The 14,788-nt window shown below is 41.5% G+C and overlaps 1 protein-coding gene across 1 annotated transcript; it reads left to right on the forward strand.

Annotated features, from left to right (window-relative positions):
• The first annotated feature begins 722 nt into the window (after positions 1–722).
• CLEC3A (C-type lectin domain family 3 member A) lies at positions 723–10,251 on the forward strand. The gene is made up of 3 exons (XM_017541848.2): positions 723–1,021; positions 6,127–6,210; positions 8,592–10,251. Exons 1-3 carry the CDS (start codon positions 907–909, stop codon positions 8,984–8,986), a joined length of 594 nt encoding a protein of 197 aa, XP_017397337.1. The 5' UTR covers positions 723–906; the 3' UTR covers positions 8,987–10,251.
• Positions 10,252–14,788: the final 4,537 nt, after the last annotated feature.

Here is a 14,788-nt window from a genome sequence, read left to right on the forward strand (position 1 = left end):
TATCAAGGAAGCAGGGTGCTTTGATGGAGAACCACAGAGCAGGACCTTCCTAGATTATGCACCTAGAGAAGGTATCTCTGAGGAGGTGGCAATGTGAGTTCAGACCGGAAGGGCAAGATGGAGTAGGCCACATACAAAATAGCTCACACCAAGAGACTGATTTTGGGAATGGATAGAGTGGAATGACAGAGAAAACACATGAGGAAAAGCACAGTGGGGGTGTGGGAAGACACTTAGAAATGATTTAGAAATGGCAAAAGGTCTTTGCAACCCTGTATTTTGTCATCAAGTATCTCTTTCCACAGTCTCCATAAATCCCATTGAGCAAATTATTTCCAAGCAGCACTTGAGCTGTGCTGACACACAAGTGTGAGTAGACACACTGGCTTAAATGAATGGTGCTACAGCATCACACACACACACACACACACACACACACACACACACACACACACGCACACACACACGCATGTGGTAACTTTCCTTTTTCTGCCCTGAAAACTAAATTAAATCCATTTTCCAGAACATTCAGTAAAATTCAGAGCTCCAAATCAAAGAGTTAAATATTAGGTTTTTACAAAGACCCCAAGCTTCTCAGACTTTAAAACAGAAAGCAAGCAGGCAAAACCTGAAGTTAACATTGACACACTCCAAAAAGGCAAATCACTAGGAAATGCAGCAGAAATAAATAAGCCTAACATAAGGCATGAGAACAAGGGGCCACCTTATGCTGTGGCCAGCAGAGGCATCCAAACATTTCGTCAGCAGGATTCCAGCCAACCTCCAAAGCTCACTTTTATAAGCCAGCCCCAGGCATCCCAGAGCAAGATGTAGCTGTGTAGTCTACCTCTGCATAGCTGCTTCAGGGGGGCTGGCAACGTGGCTCGGCAGGCTTGCCCCAGAGCCATGGCAAAGAATGGATTTGTAGTTTGTATCCTGGTGATCACCTTACTCCTGGACCAGACCACCAGCCACACGTCCAGATTAAAAGCCAGGAAACATAGCAAACGCAGAGTGAAAGGTAAGGGGGCTTCTCAGTCAAGCCAAATTCTAGCCTTCCACAGTCAAGGGAGGTGCGGGGCAATGTTAATTTCCACACTGCTCCAGGAGACTGTCTTTGGTGACGGCACCAAGCCCTCATGCCTATATGGCATTTCCAGATTAAGTGACCTTTTAATTCTCTGGGATAGTTTGATCTTAAAGAAACCATGCTGCTGGGCTTTTTTAAAATTTATAAACAGGGAAAAAACTTGGCCATAAAAAGTTCTATATTGTGTATTTTTTGTTAGGTGGGCTTAAATAGCAAGTGCTTCAAGGAAAGCTCAGCTGGATATCTGAACATCTGGTGTTATTAACATGGGGCAGGAAGAATGTTAACAGAGGACGGATTCACTAGTAGCTATGGGGTAACTGGATTCAGTTATATTTTTAACATAACTGTAATCTTATTCAATATGTAGCAGTGGATAGAGCTTTCGGTAATGATGACTTCTTTTTTCATTAGTTATCATTAGCTTGTATTTCCATATCCTCAGCAGTACATGAACAGTCTATACCATATATTTTAACTCTTTCATGCCATAGAGAGAATGCATATTGACTCGAAGTTGGGGAGATTCAAAGTCATATAGTATATGAAGGCATTGTGATGCAAAATTTAATCAATCTCCAGGCAACCTCAAATTTTGAGTGGTTTGAATTGGGTTAACAGGTTAAAAAATTTAACAACAAAGATGATAGCAATGTAGTTGCAATATGCTGAAGCCAAAGCAAAAGAAGCAAGCAAGACACAGGGTAGTGTTTCATCTCATCCTCTGCATCATTTTCATATAAGGATATTTCCAACGATTATGACACTATTTCCTTATCATTTTCACTTCATTAGTAACCCCCCCACCTCACCAGCACACACATAAACACACACATTTCAACAAGGTGAGAGTCTTTGACATGACGCAGGTGGCTGGTGGGTAAATAGTGATCTTGTGCTTTAATGATTATGAGGTACTCTTTTTCAGGAGCATTTACAAAATTTAGGTCTGATGCAAGGTTAAGTGAAATCGTTTTTCCTTTTGAAATGTAATACTTCTTTTAGTTAAAGTTTAAAATATTTTTCATAAGTAGATGAAACATATTGGTGGAGATAGTATCAAAGGAAGGCAGGAGAGAGAAGAGGCTGGGTGACGTGGCACGTTCTTGTGGCATTTCTTCGCCACTGAATGGAGTGGCACTCCTGGTGAGAGTGGTGCTCACCCAGTAGCAATGTGCAAAGAGGGCATGAATGTGATTACGTCTGCACGTGGGTGTTCCTGAAGTCATCACAACTTAGGTCATACCCAGGTTATCCACGGGCCTCCCTCCCTTCTCCTCCCACTCTCTTCTCTCCCCCTAACTTTTTCTCCCCACTTCTTCCCCAAGCCCGTTCCTCATAACCACATGTGCATGCACGCTTTAAAAAAAAAAAAAAAAAAAAAAAAAAAAAAAAAAAAAAAAAACTGACTGTGTACACACCTCTGCAATGTCCTTCCTTCAAAACAGTTTTTGCTCCTTTTTGCCGTTAGGTCCAAGAAAGTAGATTCTAGAGTAGGTGAAGAAATAAACCTAAACCTGTCAATCAATGATATCCCCACCCATCCATATACTTACAAAATACTTTAAGTACCTTGAAGTGTAATACCAATGTTTATGAGATCAAAAGTGAAAGCCATCTTCTCTCTCCCAATCCTCATCACAAAATTATACAATATTAACTACTGGATAATACTATTCCCAGAAGTTTCGCATTTTGTTTTTTTGTGGGGTTGTTTTGAGACAGTCTCACTCTGTCACCGAGGCTGGAGTGCAGTGGTGTGATCTCAGCTCACTGCAACCTCTACCTCCCAGGTTCAAATGATTCTAGTGCCTCAGCCTCCTAAGTAGCTGGGATTACAGGTGCTTGTCACCATGCCCAGCTCTCTCCTTTTCTCTCTCTCTCTCTCTCTCTCTCTCTCTTTCTCTCTGTGTGTGTGTGTGTGTGTGTGTGTGTGTGTGTATACACACTTTAGTAGAGATGGGGTTTCACCACGTTGGGCAGGCTGGTCTCAAACTCCTGACCTCAAGTGAGCTGCCTGCCTCAGCCTCCCAAATCTGAGATTGCAGATGTGAGCCACCACAGCTGGCCTATTCCCAGAGTGGTAAAAATGCACAGTTAAAAGATATTTTTAACAAAGACTTGGCTTTGCAAAATGTTTGGCAGGTTGGCAGGTAAATGAATTTATTTCACCTACTAAATCTTGGATAGTTACCAGTGTAAGCAATGCTTTATTCATTTTAACAGCTGTGTAATATTCCATTGTCTGGATGGGCCATGACTTAATCTAATACGTCTTGCTGAACTTCCCGATACCTCTCTTTTTGATTCAATAGCCCCAAGTAACTGCTTTGCACACATACATTGCTCCCCATGTTAGGTTGTTATGATACCTTTCCCAAACTAAAATTGCACATTAATCATATTTTCTAATTGTCTCTCCAGATGTAACACCAACCCACCTTCCCATCTTCAGTGTATGGCAATGCCCATACCCATACACCTTGAAAACCCAACACCATATAATGGTTTCACTGGCCCTTTCTTTTGGGAATTCTTTTTGTGTTTCTACCCTGTGTCTACTTCTGGAGAGCAACAGTAAAATGAAAGGGAGCCTGTTGGGGGACTCAGAATAGCCATTGAAAAATTTAGCTTCAAACACAAGATCTCCCAGGTACTTACTTCACTGGTCTCACCAGTGTATGTGTTGCATTCCTGAATAAAATAAAACTTTTACAGCACAGTAGTTGCTCCACATATTCCCTTTGATGTACACGCAAGACATCTACATGAACTACAAAGGATGGAAGCTACAGCCCAGTCCCTGGATAATGAATTTCATAACCATCTCCCAGGAGCCTAATATTCATTCATGTTTCTCCATGTTAATTACAATGTTTACCATCTCCCAGTGGAGACCACTTATTTAAGGAGAATGGAGCAGGAAGCTGAGAGGGATGGGGGATGACATGTGTAGAGGTGCCTGCTTATATCTTGGAAGCAAGTCTTCAGTAGCCTTTGCAAGCCCGGCCCCCCAATAGCTGATGAATTTGCAAGTCTAAATGTACCCTTTTATTTTTTTCTGGATTAAATGATCACATCAATAAAATCCTTCAGTTATTGAATTTCTGAGCTGAGCTATGGGATGTTTTGAAAACTGACGCGCAGCATTAACTACACAAGAATCGGGGACTACCCCTAGATATTCCAGAAGACAGTTTCCTAACCCAAATGAGGCAACATCTGGCTTATGAAGCACATGTTTAAGAAGACAGTGAATTAGCACATGGGAATTTTAGACTGCCCTGAAAAATCCAATACCAAACATAGATTCACTCTATGGCAACCCCACAAAGCAGCAACTGGGGACAGTTCTTACCAAGCTTTAAGTATGTTCTCTGTCTACATGTGCTAGGGTCCAAGAAGGTAGAGGCACTCACTGTGAGAAGCAGATTGGAGGGATGAACAGAGAATGGGCCTCCAGCTGGGCAAATTCAAATCCCAATTCTGGGTGACCTTCAGCAGGTGAATTCCGCTTTCTGGGCCTCTGTTTCTTCTGTAGAATGGAGACAAGGATAGTATCTCTCTCAAAACACTACTAAAAGAATTGATCTCTGACAAGCAGTATATGGTAGCTTTTAATACTTCATTATTTATGATCTTTAGTTAATGCCTTTGGAGAGCTCACAAGCTGCCAGTCTCTACGAGAATCCTTATTAGACCTGAAATTTTGATTTAGCCAAGGTCTTTTGTTTTCCGCCACTTTCTTATAGCCAAGATTGGTCAAGGACAGCTATGAAGATCCTTTAGCCTCATCCAGGAACATGCAAGACTGAAGAAGTTGCTAGTACCCAACACAGATGTATTTCTACATGAGCCTTTAGCACTGCACCCTGCTAGAAGCCACCATACCTGAGGCATGGGTTGAGTAGGAGCACCACCAACAGGGGACTTGGGGACCCAAATACATCTGAGTATGAGTTCTGCCAAATATCTATCAAGTTACTTCTCTAATTCGACTTGTCCTCATTCTTCAATGGGAATCTAGTTGTTCTCCCTTCATAGCTACTTTTGAAGAGCATGTGAAAGTAACCATCTCGTATACCATAAAGTGTGTATTCATAGACAATACTGTGAGCACCTATTATGTGCCAAGCATCATGTTAAGCATCAGAAGCACCATGAACAACGAGTCAGATGAAATAAAATAGAGAACAGAAAATATAGAAAATATTCCATAAAAAATGGAAGAAAATGTGAATAGAGACTAGAGAATGAATAATAGGTTTCAAAGATAGATTAGCTGAAGGGATACTAAATGACAGGACAACAAGGAAAGTCTAATCAGAAGAGGAGATAGTTAAGCTTGGTAAGGATACAGGAAAGAGCTGGAGCAAGAGTGATCCCAGCAGATGGAACACACAGGAAAGAAGAGACAGAGCTCACTCTCAGATGACCTTGAAAAATCAAAAGCCTAGAGTTACAGGATGGAACTGGAGAGGGGCCCTCCCATCTCATAGAAGGACCTTCTAGGATTATGATTGCCCTCAAGCTCTTAGTAATCTTCTTGTCCAATTTTTCCTTCTTTCCTTCCTCCTTTCCTTCTTTCATCTTTTTTTGTTGCGACAGAGTCTCACTCCCTTTACTCAGGCTGGGGTACAGTGGCATGATCTCAGCTCTCTGCAACCTCTGCCTCCCAAGGTCAAGCAATTCTCACGCATTAGCCTCCCAAATAGCTGAAGTTACAGGCACTAAACACCATGCCCAGCTAATTTTTGTATTTTTAGTAGAGACGGAGTTTTGCTACGTTGGCCAGGCTGGTCGCCAACTCCTAACCTCAAATGATCCACCTGCCTCGGTCTCCCAAAGTGCTGGGATTACAGGTGTGAGCCACCATGCCCAGCCACAAGTTATTTTCACGCATTATTTTTGTCTGCATTGAGCTCAGTTTCATCAAAACCACTATCGCCTTAGATCCTACATTCCAAAGCTTCACTTTATTTTAATCCTATGCTCTTCATTTCACCTACCCCATTCCACCCTAAAACCTTCCCCAGAAAAGGATGGAGATCTGAAGACTCAAATTGAAAAGCTCTGGAGAGAAGTCAACGCCCTGAAGGAAATACAAGCCCTGCAGACAGGTAAGTCGCTTCATCAGTGCCTTGTCCCAAAGGAGATAGGAACATTTCTGGGTCAATTTCCGGGTGACTTTTTTTTTTTTTTTTTTTTTTTGAGATGGAGTCTCACTTTGTTGCCTAGGCTGGAGCACAGTGGCGTAATCTCAGCTCACTGCAACCTCTGCCTCCCAGGTTCAAGAGATTCTCCTGCCTCAGCCTCCCGAGTAACTAGGATTACAGGCAAGTGCCACTATGCCAGGCTAATTTTTGTAATTTTAGTAGAAATGGGGTTTTACCATGTTGATCAGCTGGTCTTGAACTCTTGGCCCCATGGATCAGCCCACCATGGCTTTCCAAAGTGTTGGCTTTATAGGTGTGAGACACTGCACCCGGCCTTGGGGGACATCTTTTTAAAAGAAACATTGACAAATCAGCAATGGGACCAATAAGAGGGCCCAAACACTGGGAGATGATTGTTTTAGGAAATTAGCTTCATTTACAACCCCACTCTCCTATATATGGGTGGCATAGAAATAAAAATAGTTCAGGAATGCATTTGAAAAGTCGCTCCACACTTATTCCCTAAAGGGTAATGAAATAGAATGAAGCAAGCATGAAATAACTAAAATGATTAACATTTATTGGAGGTTAACTAGTGCCAATCAGGCCTCCAGGACTCACTTGGGCCATACATACCCAGCATCAGATGCTGGAAGGATGTAGCTTAGAACCTCAGCCTCCCAACAGAGCAGCACCAGTGTTCCTCCCCACAGCTGGAGCATGCTGGTGCAATCTCAGCTCACTGCAACCTCTGCCTCCTGGGTTCAAGCGATTCCCTTGCCTCAGTCTCCCAAGCAGCTGAGATAGAAGGTGCATGCCACCACACCTGGCTACATGCAACACTGCCCACCAGCTCTTCTCTAAGGGGTGAGAAGTGAGCCATGCTGGGCAGGTTCAGGAACAGCCTTGGTTTACAAGTCTCATTCCCCAAGGAGCTCATATTCTTTGTAGCAATTTCAAAAGCAGAGCGTCGAGGGTCCCCACAGGAGACCTGGCTAGTTATAAGTAACTGCCTTCAGGGAACACTGAAGTTATGGCTTTCCATCAAGTATTTTTAACTCCCAGGCCAGATGCATATTACCAATGTGGGGTCATTTTTACCGTAAGCAATGTTGCCTAGTAACAAGGGTGACATCCTCCCTTCATCAGGTTTCCAGGGGAGCAGAATTAGAAAGTTAAAAGATGGTCAAATGCTTATGCAGAAGGTGAGTTTTGTTCATCCTTTACCCACACCGGCAGGTACCAGCAATTCTTTATAAACACAAATCCATTAATCCTTCAACAATTTATGTTGACTCCTCCAAGAACTTACACTATTATGATTATCCTCATTTTACAGATGAGGAAACTGAGGCACAAAGAAGTTAATTTGTTCCAGATGTACACAGCTAGTTAAATGTCAGAGGTGAGACCGAAACCTGGGCACTATGGTTCTGAGGCCTGACTTGTCAATGCTATGGCCTAAAACTATCTTTAAGTTTGGTTTATCCTGAATAATCTAAACAATATTACCAAGACTCAATTATCTGCTTAAGAAAATCACTGTCTCTTCACATGCCAACGTAGGTTTTTTTTGTTTTTTGTTTGCTTGTTTTTGAGACACAGTCTCACATTATCACCCGGGGTTGGAGTACAGTGGCGTAATCTCGGCTCACTGCAACTTCTGCATCCCAGGTTCAAGCGATTCTCCTGCCTCAGCCTCCCAAGTAGCTGGGATTACAGGCATGCACCACCATACCTGGCTAATTTTTGTACGTATTTTTAGTAGAAACAGGGTTTCACCATGTTGGTCCAGCTGGTCTCAAACTCATGACCCCATGGATCTGCCCACCTCGGCCTTCCAAAGTGTTGGGATTACAGGCGTGAGCCACCGTATCCAGGCTTTTTAAAATAGATGTGAAATACTATCTAGTAACAAAACTCTCAAGGAAATCCAGCACATAATGGAGCTACACAGATTAGCAAGCCTGTGTGTATCAGAACAGCATGACGTTTAAGGCCATGTCTTGAAGTACGGCAGACCTGGGTTTGCGTAGCTATAGTCTCACAAGCTGTATAAATTACCTCTAAAAAAAATGCTGAGTTGTTACAAGTAACAACTTCTCTAAGCCTAAATATCCTGACGTGTAAAAATGGGGGTAATAAAATACAACTTCATGGGGTTGTCAAGATCATGTGACTTAATTTACGGAAACTGCTTAGCATGTTGTCTGGCGCATACAAAACTGTCGTCTCATCATTATCATACTTCATCCCACAAATACTTCTTGCTATTTGCCAGGTCCAGCCCTAGCCATAATATACTCAAAATGCAACTTCATTTGTTAAATTTCACATCTTCACAGTCTGTCTCCGAGGCACAAAAGTTCAAAAGAAATGCTACCTTGCTTCAGAAGCCTTGAAGCAGTTCCATGAGGCTAATGAAGACTGCATTTCCAAAGGAGGAATCCTGGTTATCCCCAGGAACTCCGACGAAATCAACGCCCTCAGAGACTATGGTAAGAGGAGCCTGCCAGGTGTCAATGACTTTTGGCTGGGCATCAATGATATGGTCACGGAAGGCAAGTTTGTTGATGTCAATGGAGCTGCCATCTCCTTCCTCAACTGGGACCGTGCACAGCCTGATGGTGGCAAGCGGGAAAACTGTGTCCTGTTCTCCCAGTCAGCTCAAGGCAAGTGGAGTGATGAAGCCTGTCGCAGCAGCAAGAGGTACATCTGTGAGTTCAGCATCCCTTCATAGGCTCTTCTCCAATGTGTCCTCCAAGCAAGTTTCGTCCTGACTTACAGGTTGATGATTTGTAAGAATAATAAAAATTTTACTTATTGAAAAATAGCAACACAGGATCAATGTCCATAGCAATATGGCAAAGTCAGCCAATTTCACCTACACGTTTTTTTCGGATTTTGTCCTTTCTGGGGTCTAGGGGATCAGAAATAATGATCCAGCGTGTCCACACAGATAAAAAGGCTTCTGCAAAATGCACTAAAATCTTGCTGTTTCCTAGTCTTTCACACTTGTGTAAACCCAGTCTGTTTTTAAAAACAAACCACAGTAGCCATGTGTCTCATCACTCCAGAAAACCAAGCTTAGGCTACCTGAAAGGTTTTCTCTTGGAAACTGGGTGTATATTTTATTAACAAGAATTCCCTAAATCAGAGATTCTAAGTGCTATATAATCCAAAAACTTCTCAGCCTGTTGCTCATTCTGTCCCATGATGACAATAACACCTTGTTAGCCCATTATCCTTTTGAATTGCTGCATCTCTTGGTGGGACTTGTATTTTATCTGCTCTATCAGAACACAAATCTCTGAAGAGGTTCCGATTTGTTTTTCTTCATGCCTACCCCCTTTTTAGAAGTTCAAAACCACAATTTAAAAGAAAATGACAAGGTGCATATCTGATCAATTTTCATTCCCGGCAATGCACTATAACCTGTAACTTAAATGGGTAACCCTAACGCAGAACAAAGAAGCAGATTGCATGTTAAAAGAAAACAGAGAAAAAACAACTTACATTTATTTTGCTTTAGCATCCGTACTCTCACCTTTTATGAGATTGAGAGTGGACTTTTGTTAGTTTCTTTTCTACACTTTTGTATGCTTGTATTTTTTAGCCATCATTTTATATTTAAGTCTATTATGGGCAACCAATCTTTGGAAGCTGAAAACTGAATTTATAGAACACTATTTTGGAAAACTGCATACATCTACAAAATTTTTTATTCTGCCAACTGCGATTCTCATTACATTATTTAACTAGATCGTACAAAATAACATCATTGCTTAATATTAAATTACAAAGTTTAGACTAAGTGGGAAAACGGGCTTTTTAGAAGCGAACAATTTGCAATATATTCTGTTCTTCAAATAAGTATTTTTGAAATACTGAATGTGTTTTGTGAACAATATTCTGCTTTGCAAACTGCAACTACACATGCTTGGAATTAAGTTTTAGCTCTTTTCATTGTTCAATAATAAAGCCTGAATTCTGATCAATAGAAAATGTGTTTGAATGTTAATTACAGTTTTTCAAACTATGTTGGTTTATATTAAACTTGGTGGAGTTTGAGGGGGATTTCCCTGGATTTAATCAAACTGGTGATTCGGATATACTCAGAACAATTTTACCTGGCAACGAAGAGGTACAAAACCCTGACTCTACAAAAATTAGCGAGGCACGGTAAGGCTTGCCTATGGTCCCAACTACTCAGGAGACTGAGGTGGCAGGATTTCTTGAACCCAGAAGTTTGAGGCTACAGTAAGCTGAAATTGTGCCACCGTATGCCAGCCTGGATGAGAGACCTTGTCTCAAAACAAAAAAAGAAGCTGCAATTCTATCTGGTTGACCTTGGCCAACTCTAGACTCCAACATAACCATAGTCTTTGTAAAGGTAAGGACCATAAGGAAATGGGTGTACACTGGGAAGTAGGGCATTCTCACATTTCAGGTGGTAGATCTCAGATAATTCTCATTTATCTTTTTCAGAACAACTGTAAGAATTAGGCTCTCAATCATTTCATATTACAGAAGGAAAAAAAAAGATACATTGCCCTAAGTGACATGCCAGGAAATCGTGGAACAGAAAGGAGAAGCCCATTCGGACAGGCAATAGGCATAGATTCTAATGGTTTCTCAATTTCCTTAGTTGAGGTAACACTTTGGAGAAACAGCTGACCTTGAGAAGCGTTCAGCCTAAGACTACTTCACAGAAGGTGTTTCTCCTTCCTCCTTTGCAAGGGCCCAAATAAAGACAAGGACAACCAACGTTACTGAGCATGGTGGCTCAACCCTCTAATTCCAGTGACATTGAGGCTGAGGTGGGAGGATCACTTGAGGCCAGGAGCCCAAGACCAACCTAGGCAACACAGCAAGACACGGTCTCTATGAAAAAAAAATTAAAAACTAGCCAGGTGTGGTGGCACATGCCTGTGGTCCCAGCTACTTGGGACCCTCTGAGGCAGAGGAATTGCTTGAGCCCAGGAGTTTGAGGCTACAATGAGCTATGATTGTACCACTTCATTCCAGTCTGGACAACAGAATGAGACCCTAGCTCTTAAAAAAAAAAAAAAAAAAAAAAAAAAAAAAAAAAAAAAAAAAAAAAAAAAAAAAAAAAAAAAAAAAAAGGACAACCAACATTTGAAGACGATTCATTAGGTAAAACGATCCTTCACAAAGTGCCCTAACAAGTCCAGAAGAATAAGTTAACTCAAAGGAATAGATGAAGGTTAGTGATATCAAGATAAGCGTTAGCCAATATCAAGATCTGTTAGCGAGACAAAGTGCAGATTGTGGGAAACAGCAAAAGTGGAAGGAATGGATTAAGAGATGACCTGGTTTGTTCCTGGGTCTAACTCATGACCTTCACTTTGTTACTTAGCCAATTGAAGGCCACACCCACAAGATTCCCTAACCTACACTTCCCTTTATCTGTTTTGCCTGTTGGGTACTATCTGACAAACAACTGATCTTCAGGCAGGAATGATAAATCATTTTTAACTTTCAGGTCAATTTTTTTTTTTTTTTTTTTTTTTTTTTTTTTTTTTTTTTTTTTTTTTTTTTTTTTTTTTTTTTTTTGAGGCAGGGTCTTGCTCTGTCACCCAGGCTGGAGTGCAATGGCACAAACACACAAACATGACTCATTGCAGCCTCAAACTCCTGGATTCAAGTAATCCTCTCACCACAGACTCCTAAGTAGCTAGGACCACAGGCATGTGACACCAAGCCAATTTTTTTATTTTTGTAGAGACAGGGGTCTTGCCATGTTGCCCAGGCTGGTCTAGAACTCCTGGGCTCAGACGATCTCCCCTCAGCCTTCCAAAGTTTTGGGATTACAGGCATGAACCAATGCTCCCAGCCTCTGGCCAACTCTTATATCTCCATAAAAGCTGTCTGGACTACAGTGCACAGAAGCATCCTGAAGCCTGGTGGAAAGAATGATATAAGCAATTAGCAATGTCTCCTCCACAAGGTCATGGTCAGAGGAAGTCACCATTGTATCATGTAAGTGTCAGGTGACATAACTTTGAATGTAACTGACATCTTCTGGAAGACAGGAGGCCAGGAGTTTGAGGTGACAGTGCACTATGGTTGCACCTGTGAATAGCCACTGCACTCTAGCCCACGCAATGTAGTGAAGCTCCATCTCAAAAGATAGTAATAAAATAAGAAATAGAAATATTAAGTGTTTGTTTCCTCAGGTTAGCAAGAACTTTCATAATAGCACCAAAAAAGGACATCTAACAAATGAAGCCCCTAAAACTTAGTCTCTGGGGCATGCAATAAACATCAAATTTTAGCAATCTTGGTATCTTATTTAATCTGATGCAAGAAATTCAAAGGGTATCTACTAACTACAATAGGTAATATGGAGAGACAGAGAAAGCCACGGCATGCGGGAGAACAATACTACCTATGAGGGTCTGTGAAGCCATTATTAGTAGCTCTAATTACACATGGCATTAAGCAAATTACTACCTAATGTTTTCTAAATGGACACCCACAAAATAACAAATAGTTCAAATAAAATCCTGCAAAAGAACTATAAATTGAATACACCATAGTCAAAAACACGGACACACATGCCAGCAAGCAAAACCGACACTTCTCCCAGTGTGGGTGATGCACGGAGGTATCCACAGCCCACACAGAGCTAATCAGATTATTTTCCAGTGAAAACTGGGAGCAATGAAACATTTTCCCGTGGACAGGTTCAACTGAGACAAGGTAAATTTAGGGCTTCTGGCAGAATTCCTGTCTAGATGAATGCAATATACAGAATGAAGGAAAACAAAGATAAGCAGTGATGAGAAATGAGGGGTCAAGGATGGAAGGAGAGGGAAGGGAAAGTAAACAAGAGGGAGAAAAGTCTGTGGGTTCAGGTAGTTCTTAGTTCATCACTTCAATCCCCTAAGGCCCTGGTTCTATTTCTGTGCATGCTATGAGGTACCCCACAAGTCCTCCAAACCACAGAATACAATTTCTCCTTTTCATTTGAGCTACTTTGAGTTGGCTTACCAGCCAAGATAGGCTAGGTTATGATACAGTAACAATCTCAAAACCTGAGTGGCTTGGAACACCAAACGTTTACTGCTGTCCCTCATTTTCATGTTCATTGTGCATTAAAAGGGGGGCTCTTCCCTGCATTGTGCTCCCTCTAGAAATCAGCTGGAGGAGCAACTATGTACAATGCTGTCCTTCTCTACGGCAAAGGAGAAGAGCCCTGGAAAGACTCACAGCAGCCATTATACAATCTGATACGGAAATGGTAAACATTTCCTGAGGGAGACCTACAAGTGCAATTCAGCCATATGTCTGGGAGGTAGAGAGCTGGATATTTGGTGGTGGTCAGCACTGTCTCCCTCAGTTGGGTTTCTGTCACATGCAATCAAAATACTTCTGATTAACACAAGCTATGAAGATAAATGTGACTAGAAAGACCTGTATTCCAACAGAAAGATAAAGTGGGTTCATGTAGTTAAGTAGACAGCAGCAGAAAAGCATCTCATACGTGGTAAATGGAAGCTGAGTCCAAAGCTTCGAAAGCTGAAAGTCAGTTTACTCTGTTTAACTGTACAAACTGGAATTATACGCAGCTCCAAAGGTAGGTTCTTGCCATCTGTGATAGATTTCTGAGAGAAGTGGGATATGCATTTTTAAGTTGGATGGGAGATGGTACATGCAAATTTTGTCTTATTAAAAACCAATTATTCCAGTTGTCCAATATATTTAAATCTACCCAAGTAGAGTTACCATAGATGATGAAAGACAATTCTGCTAAGATTTATAGCACCCTTTTTCACTCTGAAAGTTTCCCTGTTTGGGTCATTATACTGTCATCCTAACTATAGCTCAGACTTTGTTTCAGAGGTTTGATGATCTCGCCCACATCTACTTTTTAAAATTCATCTCCCATTCCTTTCATGAAGGAACCCTACACCTGAGGCAAACTATGCTACTCATGGGAACCTAAATGCACCATTTATTTACACCAGCAGCACTCTGCTCATATTTGTCTTTCCTCTGTCTAGAACTTTCCTCTGTCTAGAACTCCTCATTGTGTTTCTGGTGACTTTGTTCTCGTTAATATTCAGCACAATGGTGACCTTTTCTGCCCTCCCTAAAGACGTATTTCTTCCTCTGTGCATTCATAATACCTTGTATTACTCACAGCCCTTATTGCATTTGTCTAGCAATGGACAAGCATTATCATATTATCCTCCCCTACCTTCAAACCTTTCAATGGCTTTCCGAGTTTCTTAGACTAAAAACAAAACTTGGCCTGAAAAGGCTGCAAGGCCTTGCCTTTCTTCCCGCTCTATTCTCTCTTCATTTTATTCCTGTATTGCCACCCTTTGTAGGCACTAATCTCCTCCCACTACAGATATTTGCGTAGAAACTCTTCCTTCATCTAGTTAAGACATGCTCATTCTTCAAACACTGGTTAATCAAGAATTGTGCAGGGAAACTTTCTAAGCTCCTTTAACAGCACTTAAGAACGCAGTTGGCCGGGTGCGGTGGCTCACGCCTGTAATCCCAGCAC

The sequence above is a fragment of the Cebus imitator genome, unplaced genomic scaffold (assembly GCF_001604975.1).
Source record: "Cebus imitator isolate Cc_AM_T3 unplaced genomic scaffold, Cebus_imitator-1.0 Scaffold137, whole genome shotgun sequence".
NCBI lineage: Eukaryota > Metazoa > Chordata > Mammalia > Primates > Cebidae > Cebus > Cebus imitator.

Bases quoted from the DNA above. Each gene is read 5' to 3' on its own strand.
- CLEC3A (XM_017541848.2), top strand. From the start codon at position 907: ATGGCAAAGAATGGATTTGTAGTTTGTATCCTGGTGATCACCTTACTC. The intron at 1,022-6,126 runs GTAAGGGGGCTT...AACCTTCCCCAG, and splicing joins TAGCAAACGCAGAGTGAAAG to AAAAGGATGGAGATCTGAAG. The intron at 6,211-8,591 runs GTAAGTCGCTTC...ACATCTTCACAG, and splicing joins AATACAAGCCCTGCAGACAG to TCTGTCTCCGAGGCACAAAA.